Source organism: Neopelma chrysocephalum, unplaced genomic scaffold, assembly GCF_003984885.1.
Source record: "Neopelma chrysocephalum unplaced genomic scaffold, ASM398488v2 Primary Assembly neopelma1_45, whole genome shotgun sequence".
Classification (NCBI taxonomy): domain Eukaryota; kingdom Metazoa; phylum Chordata; class Aves; order Passeriformes; family Pipridae; genus Neopelma; species Neopelma chrysocephalum.
The window spans coordinates 11,211,680-11,227,557 of NW_020897704.1; the positions used below are offsets into that span (position 1 = coordinate 11,211,680).

Sequence of the window (15,878 nt, forward strand, 5' to 3'; positions counted from 1 at the left end):
AGTGGGGTATTATTATAATCTTTCTGCATGACTAGCCCTACCTGGAACGAAATATGTGCCAGCTACTTCCCTTTTCTATTTCTATGTATTGTGAAATATCTCTGATTTTTTTGTTCAAAGTTCAAAACATAATTTCTAATGCAACCTCTAGTGACGGTACAGTCAAGTTGTTGCCTTTTAGCTCAGTAAATACAGTCTTACTTGTAACAGGGCATAGACTTCCTTTTAAGTTAACAACACAGGTCTCCAGATCTGTCCAGGTTCATTACGGACTTGTCGTGACCAGTCTGGAGATTTGTTGGTGGCTTGTAGCAGCACTGTCTAATGACTTTATTCCTCATTCCCATGCATCATCCCACGCTGCTTTGTAACACTCAACCCTGCTGTGGCTTGCTGTGCCACAGAACTTTTCAGCTGAGCACAGAGCCCATGTAATGCATTGAGTTACCTATATCGTTTTTAAGAAGAACTTTTTGAGGCTGCCTTTTTTTGCTACCAGCTTGCCTTTAGGTTCCTATCCTTTAAGTCCCTCATATTATGAGCTCATTAAATGGAATGATAATTTCTTTAACTGAGCTATTGCATGAGACTCCTTACAGAGGGTCACAGCAAGTGGGATACATCTTTCTATGACACAGAGAGCAGTTCACTATGTTTTTCCTTCATTAATCAGTGGGGAACTAGGACTCTTTATTCATGGTCTCCAACTTCCTTAGCTAAGTAATTAATGCATATGTTTAGGACTAATTTTACTTTCTCATTATAGAAAGTAGAGCTGTAAAGGAACTGTTGGATCAGCTGATGTATCAATCAGCACTACTGAAAGATTGACCTTTATTTAATAAGGTATTTTAATCAGCTTTCGACTTTTAGTTTTGATGTCTCATTTGCTTCCCCTTAAGAGTATCATCATTTAGCATATTGGTAAAGTATTTTCTTGATAAAATACTTTTATAAGGGCTTAGTCTTGGAATACATACATTAATAATAATTCCACCATCACTTGCCTTTTCTAATTCATCTTTCATCACTGAACCACAACATATCTTATCAACAAAGTCAGTCTCATTCCTCCCCATTTAAAACACAGAGAAATGAAAAAATCAAATGATAGATCCAGTAAGAGAATCAGGAATCAGCTATTCTGAACACTGTTCCCATGCTTTTGCCTTACTGCCGCTCAATACCAACCAAAAAATCTAAGTAGCTTCTTGCATACATATGAACGTGCTTCTCACATGCTTGTAAACACAAAGGTAGACATTTTCAAAAGGAAGACCTGGAATTGTCTTGTAAGTCTGTATCAAAGAACCCTGACTTCTGGTCTCACTTCCCCATTTCTTCCCTTCAGTTTCTACTAAAACCTCCAAAATACTTCGTTGTTAGAGATCACAGCTGGAATCTGAGAACATTCAACTTAAGGAGAGAACATCCTCAAACCAAGGCAGGCAGAAGATCAGTGTCCTACACAACATATTGTAGACTGCTGTGAAGGGGGAGCCAAAAATTCTCTGTCTGGAGCTGTTCTGTGTCATGGGACAGAATCCAACATACACTGGGCAAAAGAGTGTATGACTCTAAGACACTGCAAAAGAAGATTCTGTATTTGCTCCAATTGCTGTTCATATACTCCTTGAATGAAACTTCCTACTGTGGGCACACATCCTACAGCAGTGCTATGACTATCTTCATTCTGCAGAGATTAAGTTCTCTCTGATGTGAAACACAATGAAATCTCCATGTTTATCTTATTTTTTTTTTTAGAATATTATTTATATAGTTGAAATCACGGGCAAATGGTTGCCAATATTTAAAGAAGAAAATTTAAGGGGGGAAATGTATAAAAAAATCTGTTAGTTTGGCTTCAAGTTGTTTTTAGATGAAGTATGTCTTGTACTACTTGCCTACTGTTCTTTTACTCAGAGCTCCTTGTAGCTCATTGCGAAGGTGATACCTGAAGGAAAATGGATTATAATTGAACAATGAAATGAACAAGTGGATCTAATTGCAGTGGTGGTATGATAGATAAGCCATTTATTGGTTGAAGCTGAAAGAGAGCATGTCAGCTCTTCACAGCTGTGGTAAAACTTCATTCTTGGCTGACATGGCACAGGATCATGTTTTGAAGCTAGAAAGAGGGCCAGGAACTTCCAACATGGAACCCACTACTGTGAGATTCAAAGAAGAGTCTGATTTTTCCTTTGAAAAGGAGGGTATTTCAATACTTTATTTTTGTAATGTACATGCTAACTGAAACAAAAACATGCACACACTGACTTCTTATGTTTCTTGAGGAGTTGTGGGCATAGATCTTTACAAAAAAGGGACTATACAATTATATCAGACAGAGAACATGAGTATACAAGGGTATACATGTTGTTCTGCCTGGCTTTGTGCTCCTTATCACTACTGGGGCTGATGGTAATTCTTTTATGCATTGTAGCTATACGGGAAAACTTAAATTGGGTATCAATATTCATGTTTATTTACCTAATTTTGAACAAGTTGCCCTGAATGTTTGTGCATTCATGCCATGTGAACTACATGCTGATAAGCAGCGCTTTGCAATTTTGCAGTGGTTTGCACATGCCTTGTGACTTGAGCTATTTTCCTTTTGAAGAATGACAGCTGATGTGCACCCTGTCATGTTGTCCCTCCATGGGACAGGTGAGCTGCTGGCCTCCTGTCACTCAGCTTCAGAAACTAGGGCTTTTGCAGAAGGTTTTCTGTTGCAGCAGTGATTCTGTGGTTAGGCTATTCCTGTTTACAGAAGATGATTCTTTAGCCAAAGGTGTGAAAATCTCCATGCAATACTACTATTTTTTTTTTATTTTACTTTGTTACCAAGAAAGCACATTCCCTAAGTTTCTGTCTTTTTCATGTTTACTCAGCAGTGCCTGCAGCTCGGGCAGATGTATGGAGCCAGCCTTCTACATCCTGGAGAGAAATTAAGGTATAAATGTCAAGCAACTGGCAAGTCCTGGGTTGGGCACCCTGCACTCAGCTCTGTGATGAGCTCGGTGCAATGTGGCTGTTGGGTGAGATGTGGTGTAGTCTGAGTCCATGTAAGTTGCAATCAGTGCAAAGTAGATGAATCCCTCAAATATTTTATCTCCCAGCTCCTTTTATTTATTTCAGCTCTAAGCTTGTAACTCCTGGAAATTTTTAGTGTAAATATTTGTGACCATATGGGCCCCAAAGATGAGTCAAATGTTAAACATAAACAGCTTGTGAAGCTGTTCTGTCCATTAGAAAAGCCACAACTATTCACAAAGCGCATCATCCACCTGCTCTGACTGATACTACTTACAGGATAGTGTCTTCTGAATGCTCTTGTATTTATCACTCATGATGCAGACCATATTAACACTTTCTACCATAAATGTAACTGCCTTGCATTCACAATTTCTTTTGGAAACTTCTCATTTGGAGTCCTCACCCTTTGGCCAGAACTTTATTTTATGACATTAAGACATTACAGTTCAAAATGTTAAATCATGTAATTGCACAACACATCAAGGTTTATGCCTGATGTTGATGGCTCACTCAAAACGGTGTTGAGGAAGCTTAAAGCTAAGATGAATTCTAACTATATTTGTTATCACCCTGCATGCCATTAGTTTAATGACATACAGGCCTTTACATTATAACCATTAGTTCCTATAAATTAAAGAAAACCACGCAATACTGATCTCTCTCCTCCTTTTGCTAATGGCATAAAGATAATGGGAAAGTCTTTCTATAAATACATTTTTTTCTTCAAAAGGCAGTTTTTAAAAGAAAAAAGTGATGTATTATTGTGTAAAATTTGCATGATTGGGAAACTGCTTTAAATAGACTATAACCCGAAGAAAGTCTGTCAAACTTGAGTTATATTTCTCAGATGTGAAAGCCGCATGGTAGTTTACTCTCACACCGAAGAAATTAAGAAATGAGTAAGTACTATTTTTATCATGTAGTGAAAAAAGCAAACTTTCATTTATGGCAAAAATACAGCCATCTTCTTCCATGACTAATTTTAGCAGTCAAATTCCTTACCTACAAGCATTCATGAACCTAGGTAAATATACAGAACTGTGGGCTTTAAAAGCACAGAGCAGGCGGACAATTCAGCATGGTAAGTACACAGAGAAGCACAGCTTTTTCTTTTTCAGGCATCTTCTCACATTTTTACCATCCTGTATATGTTTTCCATATACATTTAACTGTTTCTTTGCCACCAATGCTCAGAAACAGGTACTTGCTCAGCTACCACAGACTCCCATTAATGAGCCTGTGGGAGCTGATTTTCATCAAAGTCTCCCGACAGAACTATTACATGATTAAGAAAACAACTGCCCAGATGTCTGATCATTGCCTAGTAATTTCTTGTCCTTGAAGTTTTTTCCACATAAATGAACACTGTTGTGACTCTCAGACTTAATTTGTATCTTACCCCCTACTGAGCTACTGCATAATGTCATCTACATGCACAGGGCCAAGTCCCAGCAGCAGAGGATGAGCTGACAGGGCAAGTAGAGGTTCCTCTCAGGTACAGAGCTGAATGCTCCTCAGGTGCATTCTCTTGTAAAGCCATGATGGAGCCACGACTCTGCCTTAAGGGGACACTTTATTTATCACTGGCTACAGGATGTCCATGCCAACATCACCATGAAGAGGAAGGAGTCACTGGGATCCCACCCAGTGGACAGCCATGACTATCCAGCCATAGTTTTTGAGCCTGGAAGGCACCAGCAGCACAGGGATTCTTCCCTGAGAAAGGGACGTTCCTCATCCATATGTACTAATCCAGAAACAGAAGACAGCATAAGCTTGAAGGCAGTTCTCAGGCAGATGAGGAGGGGGAAGAAAAGATGAGAGCATGTCTAATATTCATGGCTAATTGTTATAAGGACTTTGACTTCACATTGTAAGAGCAGCTTGGAAAGCTGAGAGTAGTATTGCTTATATCCTTAGTCTTCTTGTCTATATGGAAGGCATGCTAATGATATTTGCATTTGTGAGTACTTTGGCATCCTGACCATTTCCAAGAGATGCATGGCTACTCTGCATGTAGACTAATGCTGATGAGTAGTTCTCCACCATCTCTTAACCTGCAAGGGGACAAGGGGACGCAGTTTATGGGGTAAGTGTCAAAGCCTACATGTGTGTTCAGGGCTGGGGCTCTGCCTGGCGGCAACATATGCAGATGGGGAAATGCTGGGGGGCTGCAAGGGGATTTAGACTTGCACTGCTGCTGCTTAGCAGAAGCTTTTCATGAAAGAGAGGGGAGAATGTCCTTTTTAGAAGTCAAATTCACCCTTTTTCTTTTAATTTGAAAAACAATTTAAAAAGTGGTGATCATTAGGCTTGACTGTGAAGGGGAAAGTGGGGTAGGTCCCTTTTTGTTGACTTCTGGTTTGCCTTGAACCCAGTGGTGTGGTATGTTTCTGTGTTTAATCCAAGGAACTTGAGCTGCTGAATGATTTTTTCCGACACGCTGAGGAGCAAATGTTCTGGCAAGGCCCTGTGCCAGCGATGTGAGAGGTGATGAGGCTCCAGAAGCTGTTTTTTCTCACAAGCTGCCAAAAGAGATGAGTTTCTTTGATACAAGTAGTTGTTGTGTACATGAGCTCTGTATGGTGTAGACAAATCAGACACAACGGCGATGCCAAAAGTACTTGTGACATAGCTGTGAATGCCCTTCTGGTAAGTATTTTAATTTTCAAGTGCAGATGAATATTATCCTTACAGAAGGGCCACAGGGGCAGTCCTTGAAACCGATGCCCTCAGTTTACCTGCAGAACAGATGTACACATGCAATTGCAAGTGACATACACTCTCCTAAACCCACAATATTAGTATACTCCACCCAGGTCTGGAATAGTGCATGAAGTTTGATCTTCAAGTCCATATATTTTTAGGCTGAGGGTGCTGACTGCAATCCAGCAAGCAGGGGCCTCTGTGCTGGTGCTGTCAGGTATACAGATAATGGTCCTTCTGGAGCAGGACTGAGACCAGCTATTTTTGTATGACACAGGCTGCCAAACAGCTTTTGATTTCTAATCTGGTGGTGAAAGGCTCCTAATATCTCTGCTATTATTAGAAGCAGCCTACAAAATTACAAAGGTGGTGGATGAGTTGAATGCAGAATCCTGCACTTGGAGACAGCCAGTGAAACTAGCAGGGGATCAATTTGAAACAGATAAAAGAAAGTACTTCTTTAGCAGTCAGTACTGAGCTTCAGCCACGCAGTGCTGGAGAAGCTGACAATATCAGCAGGTTTAGAAGGGATTAGACAGATCCAGGGACAACAGGTCCATTAAAAAGGCAAGGCAGGGACGTGGCCTCTGTGGTATCTATCACATCAGATACTCAGCTGGGATGCTGGGGAAGCACAAGGGGAAGGGGCTGCAGAAATAAGCCAAGCTTGCACACCCCAAAAAACATCTCTCTTCTCACAACTGTGTGAAATACTACTGGTCCAAGCCAGTTTCATGTTCTTAATCTAGAAGTGTGTTTTATCCCCAATGCACTGCATGAATATTCAATTACTACACCATCCTAGATTCCCATGAGCTGACTAGTGAGCTCAAAGCAACACAATCAAACAAGAACTAGGAGTCTTCTTCTTTCCTGGCTCTGATCCTTAGTCCACTGGTGCTTTGCATTATAGGCAGTTCCATTACACATCTCATTGCCAGTCCCCAGCACTCCCTCCTTACTATATACTGTGCTAACAAATATGCCATATCACAGACATTCATATTACAATGCAAAATCCTAAAGGAACTAAATGAACAAATCTTGCATGGGGTACAGAAAAAGATGGAGACAGTGAAACTTAAATGGTAATGAAATACTGTAAAAGTGAGTAACACAATACATCCCATCTATAGCTCTAAAAGCTAAGTCATGCATAGTGCAGCAATTATGGCAATTTCAAGCTTTCTTAGATTTTTGGAGGCTGAAAACCAAAACTTCCTCTTGCCTCTTGCATTTATTCTTTCCCAGCAATGTAGGAAGTAAGCTAGCATGCCAACTTTTAAGCATAAAATAAAATGAAACTGATAATGGTTTTTAAGCAATTGCCCTCAAGGCCACCCAACAATAGTGTTTCTAAAGCAGTCCTACCTTTGTTTTCCAACTTGAGCTCCTCTGCTAGCAAGCTGTCTTGTCTGTTTCCAAGCACAAATGCCAGAAATGAGAGGATCAGGGCATCCAAGATTCCAATAATTGCCAGGATATATGCCCAGCGGACTGAACAAGCCCCCAGCGTGTACTTGTCTGTCTTTTCACCACACATCCGTTTTACCTCATCTGAATCCCAGCCATCAGGAAAAATCATACAACCCAGGACGAGACAGGCAGCTTGGAGAAAAAAGAAAAGGAGAACAATGGGATAATGAGACGAAACTTTCATTTTGATGAGAACCTACACAGTTATCATTAAAGCAATGCACTTTTTCATTCTGAGCTTCAAAGCTAGGCTACTAAAAAGCAAGTCACAGAATTACATGGTGTGATTAAGTATTTAATACAAAAACCTGAGATACAGTATCAATTGCACACCTTGCTTAAAAAAACCTGTTACATCCAGAGTCCCTGGTTAGATTTTGTATCACTACAATCACATTTTCCTGGTGAGATCGATTTCTTCATTTTAATATGAAAAGATCACACAAAAACAAAAGGGCAAAATGGAAAAAGGGCAAAGAAAACACCAGGTTACTGTCAAGGGGTCAAACAAACCAACCAAGTTAAAACAGAGGAAAAAAACTACCTATCATTTCTTGTACTCTAAGTGCTCGTAACACACATAGGTAATACAAAGTGATTTTTTTCTTGTCAGTTGGCAGTACCCCTTTAACTGAAATATGTTTTACGCATAAAAATTGTGCTCCTCAAAACACAACTAATGACATTGTTCTGCTAGGAAAAATAAGGTATCAACATTGCTGTGAGCTTCTGATCTGGTTTACCTGTGGAGCCAGCCCATGACGTCTCAAACACAAAAAAGCGCTGATCCCTTTAACACCAAGAGAAACAAAAAGCCTTTACCTGCATGGAAAGACAGCCAACACTGATCACCAGCTCTGCTGGGCAGGGGCAACTGTACTGTGGCAGGGACAGAGGCCACAGCTGTTTAGCTGTTCCTATGGGATTCTTCCAAGAAGATCCTTGAGGAACGAAGAGGCTAAAGTTAGCTCTCCTGAAGCTGTAATGTCAAGCAGCACACCATTTCTTGTGGGATCCTCCACTACCTATGACAAGAAGTTGTCATCAAGGCTTTCCAGGAACCTCCTGGACTGTTTGTGCTTTGCTGTGTTTCTTCTGCAGCAGATGCCAGGGCAGTTAAAGTCCCCCACAGGAACCAATTCCTGTGACTTTGAAACTGCTTCAAGCTGCCCGTGGAAGACCTCATCCCCTTCCTGCTCATCAGGCGGCCTGTAGCAAACACTCACAACAATGTCACCCTTACTAGTCTGCCCTTTTATCCTAACCCATAAGCACTTGACTTGCTCATCATCCACCCCAAGACAGACCTTGATACATCCCAAGTGTTGCCTGACATAGTGGGGCAGAGACGGTGAGGCCAGTGCCTTCCTGGTCTGTCTGTCCTAAGCAGTGTGTAGCCCTACAAGATAACATTCCAGTCACGTGAGCTATCCCATGCCTCCATTGTTGCAATGAGATCAAAGCCCTGTGACTGCACACAGATCTCTAGTTCCTCCTGTTTGTTCTCCATTCTGTGTGCATTTGTGTACAGGCATTTATAGAACCATTTGATTGTGTCAAGATCCCAGTAGGGGTGCAAAGGGACAATCCATAGTCCTGTCTTGTTTTTAAGTCTTTTTCTGCTTGTGCTTGATTGAGATAGTCTCTCTTAAGCCTCCATTTGTTACTAGTGTGGTTGCTATAGTTCTCTCCTTCCCACACCTTATCACTGTCAAGCCTGGCTATCGTCCCTGTTCCCCTTCAAATCTCGTTTAAAGCTCTCTCAATGAGCTCTGCTAACTCCTGAGCTAAGATCCTTTGAGATGGGTGGGACCCCATTTGTTGTCAGCAGGCTTGGTGGTGTATAAACTGACTTATGATCAAAAACCCCAAAATTCTCCTGGTAACACTAGTCTTGAAGCAAGGTAGAGTCATCTTCAGCAGGAGAGGATGTAAAAATAAAGTAACATAAGAAAAACATAAAAAAAATTATTACGTTGAATGGGTTCATTCCTCAGTTTCTGTTGCATTTAAGAGAGTCAGAAAATCCATATGCTTTCAGCAGCTGTTTGTGCTGTCTTTTCTAACTTGGAAACAAGCACATTTCCAGCATTAGTCATTCTTTCTTAGTATAGCTGATGAGATCCAATGGATCCTAAATCATCTTTTATAAGTCTTAATGCACTGTGCTCTAAATTGCAGGCAAATGTGCTAATTGAAAAGAACACATTGGCCTTCAGCCTTTTAAGCACTTGTTGAGCCAGACCTCTGCATGGAAACCACAGTCGATACACCAAGTAGCTCGTGCAACCAAAAGCTGCTTTCACTGTGGGAACTGTGACAACTTCCTTGTCTTTTCTGGACAAGCACAAGCACTGTCAATTTGCATAGCTCTAGCGTCCAAATAAAAACAGACTTACACTGGATCAGTAAGATGAAATACTGGAAAAGAGATGTGTAAACAGAGCTCAGGAATGCTAGTTTCCTTTTGACAGCTACACAATTGCTGTAGACAAAGCCTTGAAAGCATGTCTGCAGAAAACATCTGACATAGAATAATTCTTCCTGAACAGTTAATTTGTGTGAAAATATAACAGCTTATGATACTTTCAAGGGCAATTAGACCAGAAACAAGGACTACTAGATAAGGACCAATCTACACAGAACATGCAGGTTGGACAAACTGTAAATTGCCTATTGCCTGCCTTAACTCATTTACACAACTACATAAGATCTTCCAAAGATCTTAGAGACAAACTGTAAAATAGTTTTTTTTTCTTGAGCTGGTTACGCACACTTCCAGAGAGATTATTTCTCACAGTCAACACATAACCATTGCCCTCATACTTTCAAGGAACTCCACTGAAATGATGCAGCAAATCTGCAAATTTCTGATATTCATAAAAATGTCCATATTTACCCAGCTAACTGTGGACAACAGTTCTCTTTAGTACATAACAGCACCTACCAAAGCCAGTTTACTTTCATTAATCATCTTCAATATAAGAGGAAGCTTAATGCTCAGTTAATAATCAGACATGGGATTTTTCTGCTAATTGTCCACGAATAATTAGCAAATACTGACATCTCTGTGGTTTTTTATTACATAGCAGATCAGACGTGTTCTTAGTACTTCCTAAAAGTAATTTAACTTTGTTCTTTTCCACCTAAGTAATTAAAAAAAACCAGACCCTTATCTCAGGAATTCAGTGCACTGCTTCCCAGCTGTGTTCCTCAGATTTCCAATTAACTCATCTTTCCAGAATTCTGTTTCTGCATGCTTTGATATACTTGCTTAACTTTCTGGAGTCATTCTGTTGATTGCAGTTGGACTTTTCTTGAAAATAAGACACGCAGCTAAATGGTAGCTGGACTAGATTCCTTTGCATAAAGACAGTTATCAAAGAAAGGATATTATTTTCTCCTTTCCCTATACATTTAAGATGCTTTCTACTTGATGACTACTTGGTCAACATCTTCAGATGCGCGAATAATACCTTACCTGCAAAGCTCAACATAAGTAAGATTAGTCAACCTTGAGTCTTTATTTGTTGAGGGAATATTTTGCACTGAATGCCTTTAAGAATACAGACTTGCTCAATAATATGAAACATTTATCAGCTACAAGACTGAAAAGACAGGTATGAAATCCACCCACAGATATATTCTGCATTGCTAGAAATGTTTACATTTAAATCCTTCTAAAGAGGCTTAGAAGATTTTTCTCTAGAAGGAAATTACTTTCAGTTTTTAATAAATTTGAAAAATCGAAAAAATTGTATGCAATTTCAGTGAAACTGTTAAGACAGTGAAACTGTTTATAACGCAAACATAGGTCCCATATTGTTGTCTAAAATTCCACTGTCTCTAATAGCAACGTGACTGAACTGGAAATATAACAAAAGCTACTACTGTTTTACTACTACATAGTAATAGTGTTCTAATGAATTCAGAAACTTCTGGAATTGAAAAGTTCACCAAATGAATGAAAAGACTTAAAATTCATCAGTTCCTACAGAATTTTTGATCTATATCAGTCTTCTATGTGTGATCTGAATACATCAGATCAGCATTCACCCTCCTGAGCCTGCAGACAGCCCAGCCTAAGACCTCTGTAGCTAATCAAGAGCTTTCATGGGAAGAAGCAGGGGAAATTGATAAATGACTGACTAGTGTCACTGACACCATTCAGAACCATTTGGGCAACTGTAAAACTTAGAAGAATCATATCTGCATCATTTGCCCTTTGGTTGCTTGAGAAAGCTCCTGGCAGGATCATTGTCTGTGTAATGACAGCCCTGGCCTTCCTCCGTTTCTTCCTCTCCCTTGACAATGTGGTGATCCACTTAGTAGATGAGGGAAAGGCTGAGGGTGTTGTCTATTTACACTTTACTAAAGCCTTTGACCTTGTTTCCCACAGTACTCTCCTGGAGAAACTGGCTGCTCATGGCTTGGGCTGGCATAATTTTCACTGGGTAAAAAAGCCGGCTGGATGGCCAAGCCCAGAGAATGGTGGTGAATGGAGTTAAATCCGGGTGACGGCTGGTCACAAGTGGTGTTTCCCAGGGCACAGTATTGGGGCTGGTCCTGTTCAATATCTTTGTCAATGATGTGGGTGAGGAGTTTGAGGGTACCCTTGGTCAGTTCACAGATGATGCCAAGTTAGGCAGGAATGTTGATCTGCTAGAGGGTAGGAAGGCTCTGCAGAGGGATCTGGACAGCCTGGATCAATGGGCCGAGGCCAGTTGTCTGAGGTTCAACAAGGTGAAGTGCTGGGTCCTGCACTTGGGTCACAAGAACCCCATGCAGAGCTGCAGGCTTGGGGAGGAGTGGTTGCAAAGAGGCCCAGTGGAAAATGCCCCGGGGGTACTGGTCAATAGCCAGTGGAACATGAGGCAGCGTGTGCCCAGGCAGCCAAGAAGACCAAAGGTATCCTGGCCTGTATCAGCAACAGTGTGGCCAGCAGGACCAGGGCAGTGACCGTTCCCCCATACTTGGCACTGCTGGAGCCACAACTCAGATCCTGTGTTCAATTTTGGGACTCTCACTCCAAGAAAGACACTGAGGTGCTGGAGCGTGTCCGAGAAGGGCAACAAAGCTGGTAAGGGGTCTGAAGCCCAAGTGTGATGAGGAGCAGCTGAGATAGCTGGGATTGTTTAGCCTGGAGAAAAGGGGGCTCAAGGGGGACCTTATTGTATTCTACAAAGACCTGAAAGGAGATTGTAGCCAGGTGAGGGCCAATGTCTTCTCCCAAGTAACAAACAACAGGATAAGAGGAAAAGGCCTCAAGTTGTACCAGGGGATGTTTAGATTGGATATTAGGAAGAATTTCTTCACCAAAAGGGTTGTGGAAGCATTGGAAGAGGCTGCTGAGGGAAGCGGTGGAGTCACCATTCCTGGAGGTATTTAAAAGACATGCAGTTGAGGTGTTTAGGGGCACGGTTTAGTGGTGGACTCAGCAGTGCAGGGTTAATGGTTGGACTCGATGATCTTAGAGGTCTCTTCCAACTTAAATCATTCTATGGTTCTATGATTCTTACAAAACATGGGGTAAGAATCATGGAACGGTTTGGATTGGAAGAAACCTTAAAGATCATCTAGTTCCAATCCCTCTGCTGTGGGCAGAGACACCTTTCACTGGATCAGGTTGCTCAGAGCCCCCATCCAATATGGCCTTAAACGCTTCCAGGGATGGGGTATCCACAACTTCTGTGGGCAACCTGTTCCAGTGCCTCATCACCCTAACAGCTGCTTTCTCCTCCATGTTGGAGTCTTGTGAAGCTTTTCAAGCTTTTAAAAAATAATTAACAAACACTGGTTAAACATACCTTATACATACTTGCTTGTCCTCTTAAATTTTTTTTTCTCATGTGAACAGCTAACAGAAACTGCCACATGGTTTTCCTTTAGGGCTCTGAATGACAAGACAAATTATTCATACTACGAGAGAAAACCCAGGATTTTTACCTCCTGGGATGAAAGGATGCAGATACAACACTTTCAGAGATTGGAAACAGACACTGAACTGTTGCTGGCACTGGCAGACTTGTGACTCTGACCAAGCTAATATTATCACAGCCTGTGCTCTGTGTATGAGCTTAAATGGTAATTAGCAAACAAGTAGTTCATGATCCTATGGTTGTGCCAAATATGGTGACAGATTAATATTATATCATTGCATGAAATGAGGTTCTATTTATAAAAAGGCTGACTGTTATGCAGGAAAACAGTGCTGAGAAATTCCTGCTAGCAGGACTCCTCTCTCATCTTCATTCTTTTCCTGACAACATACCCAGTCTGCTTGCGTGTAGAATATGATAATGGGAAGTTTCCTGATAAAGGAGTAAAAAAAATAGAATGGGAATTATGCTGGCCAGCTCTTTTCTTTCCATACCCACACATGCAAGAGACTTCAAGACTCTGTGGTTCCAAAACCTGCGAGGTTCTTTGTTTTCTTTTTTCCCCCCCAAATGGTATTTACAAAAAGAGTGACCCATTGAACTCTGGTAAACTGAATAGAGTTTTTGCCAGCCATATTGGTGATTAAGACCAGTCTTTCAGGAACTTTACCCGGGAAAGAAAGAAAGGCTGAATGGAGGTGGCTGAAGACATAGGGTCACATACAGTCCTGAGGGAACACAGAGGCTGCACATCCATGCAACTGAGATTGATCTGAGTGATATGGACTCCACTGATGAGTGGGATAATAAGCCTATGTGTTTACATTTATGTCATGGCTTGGAGCAAATGTGCAATTTTGAAGCAAATGCCGTGATTCTCTCCATTTACTGACTCCATCCACAGAAACAGTTCTGGTGCATGTAAACAGATTATTTCTGGAGGAGCATAGATGTTCATTTCCAAAAGATCTTCAATCCTGGATGTGGACCTTAAAATTCTGACTCAATGTGTGGCTTCATCCCCACAAAACCTGTGCCTAAGAGAAAACTCCTGAACTATGCAAAGCATCCTTAATACCCGAAATAGTTCTCATGCAATAAAAAGAGGCAAATGTCATATAAGACCTCTTATTTGCTACTCTGTTTGAAGACTGCCAGATACAGCATCCACCTTTGAAGAGGTTCTTCAGAGAGCTGAAAACTGGCTCCCCAAGGAGATGACACAGCTTCTTAATTTGTGCACAAGCAGACTGAAAATTCCTGGTGGTACTCATAGAGGGTTGTTAACCCCATGACTGCTGTTGGGTATGAGGCAGTCAGTGAGAAAAGTGGAATGAAATTCAAGATTCAAGGGCAGTGTTTTTGGAGAGCTGGAATGATGAAATCCTGTTTGGACTTCAGCACCCTGGGCACCCATGTGGGACAAGGCAGGTGCCCTATGGAATTGCTCCAGGACACAGACATGATGTTCCCAGCAACCTCTCCCCCACAAAGGAAGAAGCAAAGGTTTGTGGGTTAATCTTCCTTCAGAAAGCTTCAAACAACATATATAATGGGGGCATATGGTCTACGAGATAGAACTAGTTCTGATTTGAAGTAAAACCCTGGAGCCCCATGTGATGAGAGTGCGAGAAGCTTCAGTAGTAACTACTTTAATCTACTTACTTCACATCATCTTACTTGGTGATGTAGAGAAACCTGAATATCTCCACAGGATTAAGAACATTTACAGGTGTTGCTAAGGGGGATAAAAAAGGAGGAGCACTTCCCACTGCATTTCTGTGATAATATAAAAGACTTGATGCAATTATGGCCACTTGACTTATTAAGGCATGGACTTTTTAATGCCAAATGTGGCAAGAATATATACATATACACATATAAAGAGATATCTATATTTCACATGCTGATTTTAAAGAAAAGAGAAAAAGAAGACCAAATATTCAGTGACTGGACAGTAAAGAAGAAGAAAATAATATTGTGGAAAGTGGTAGTAAGGTGTTACAGTCAGGGAGAGAAGACTCACAATAACCTGGCTGAGTTGACAGATAACAGATGTTTTGATGCCTGCTAGTTATGTTAGACAGCAAAATGGAATAATTTGATCAGCTATTGCAAGATGTGAAGCTGGATAACAGAAATATAGTTGACTGATAGCTATACTCAAAGACAAGCACTATAGAGAATGAATTATTCAGGAAGATGGAAACAATTGGGAAAGTAAAGTAATGTTATATGTGAGGAATGTGTTAAACTGTAAATATGCAGAAAATAATAGCAAAGATAGTGCACTCTACTTTAGTTAAGATCACTCGGGGAAGAACTGTAAGAGAAATTTTACTGCACTAAGGGGACCTGCTTTAGACCTCAAGCATTGGATTCATGTTTGGATAGAGAATTCTTTGATATGGTAGAGACAGAAATTCTGTGTGGGGTTGTATCATCATGGGACCATTTAACTTCCAAGTTTTGATCATTAGCCACGATAATTAAACTTTGAGATTAATGTAGTTCTATGAATAATTTAGTTAGTACAACAACTATCTTAGCTTGAGTACAGTGTTAAGAACACCGTAGATTTTTATAAGCGTGTGGTAGGTGACTCACAAGGTGCATCCCAATGACTCCTTGCAAAAGAACAGAACTTCTGGTGTTCCAACCACAGTTATATTCAATAGGTATTTTGTCCAGAAAAAATACAGAAGCTGGGAACAATTAATGGATGCAGGCCTAATCACTATGTGGGCAAAAAACCCTGGAAAAGTCATGACAACAAATTGC

General features: G+C 40.8%; 1 protein-coding gene across 5 annotated transcripts in view; it reads right to left on the reverse strand.

Moving 5' to 3' along the window:
- The window catches only part of LHFPL3 (LHFPL tetraspan subfamily member 3), a 255,426-nt gene that overhangs the window by 73,512 nt on the left and 166,036 nt on the right, over positions 1-15,878 (reverse strand). For all 5 annotated transcript variants that reach the window (XM_027679375.1, XM_027679377.1, XM_027679376.1 and 2 more), the window contains exon 2: positions 7,114-7,350. In XM_027679375.1, the coding sequence (XP_027535176.1) occupies positions 7,114-7,350 (237 nt within the window). The remainder of the gene's footprint in view (positions 1-7,113; positions 7,351-15,878) is intronic.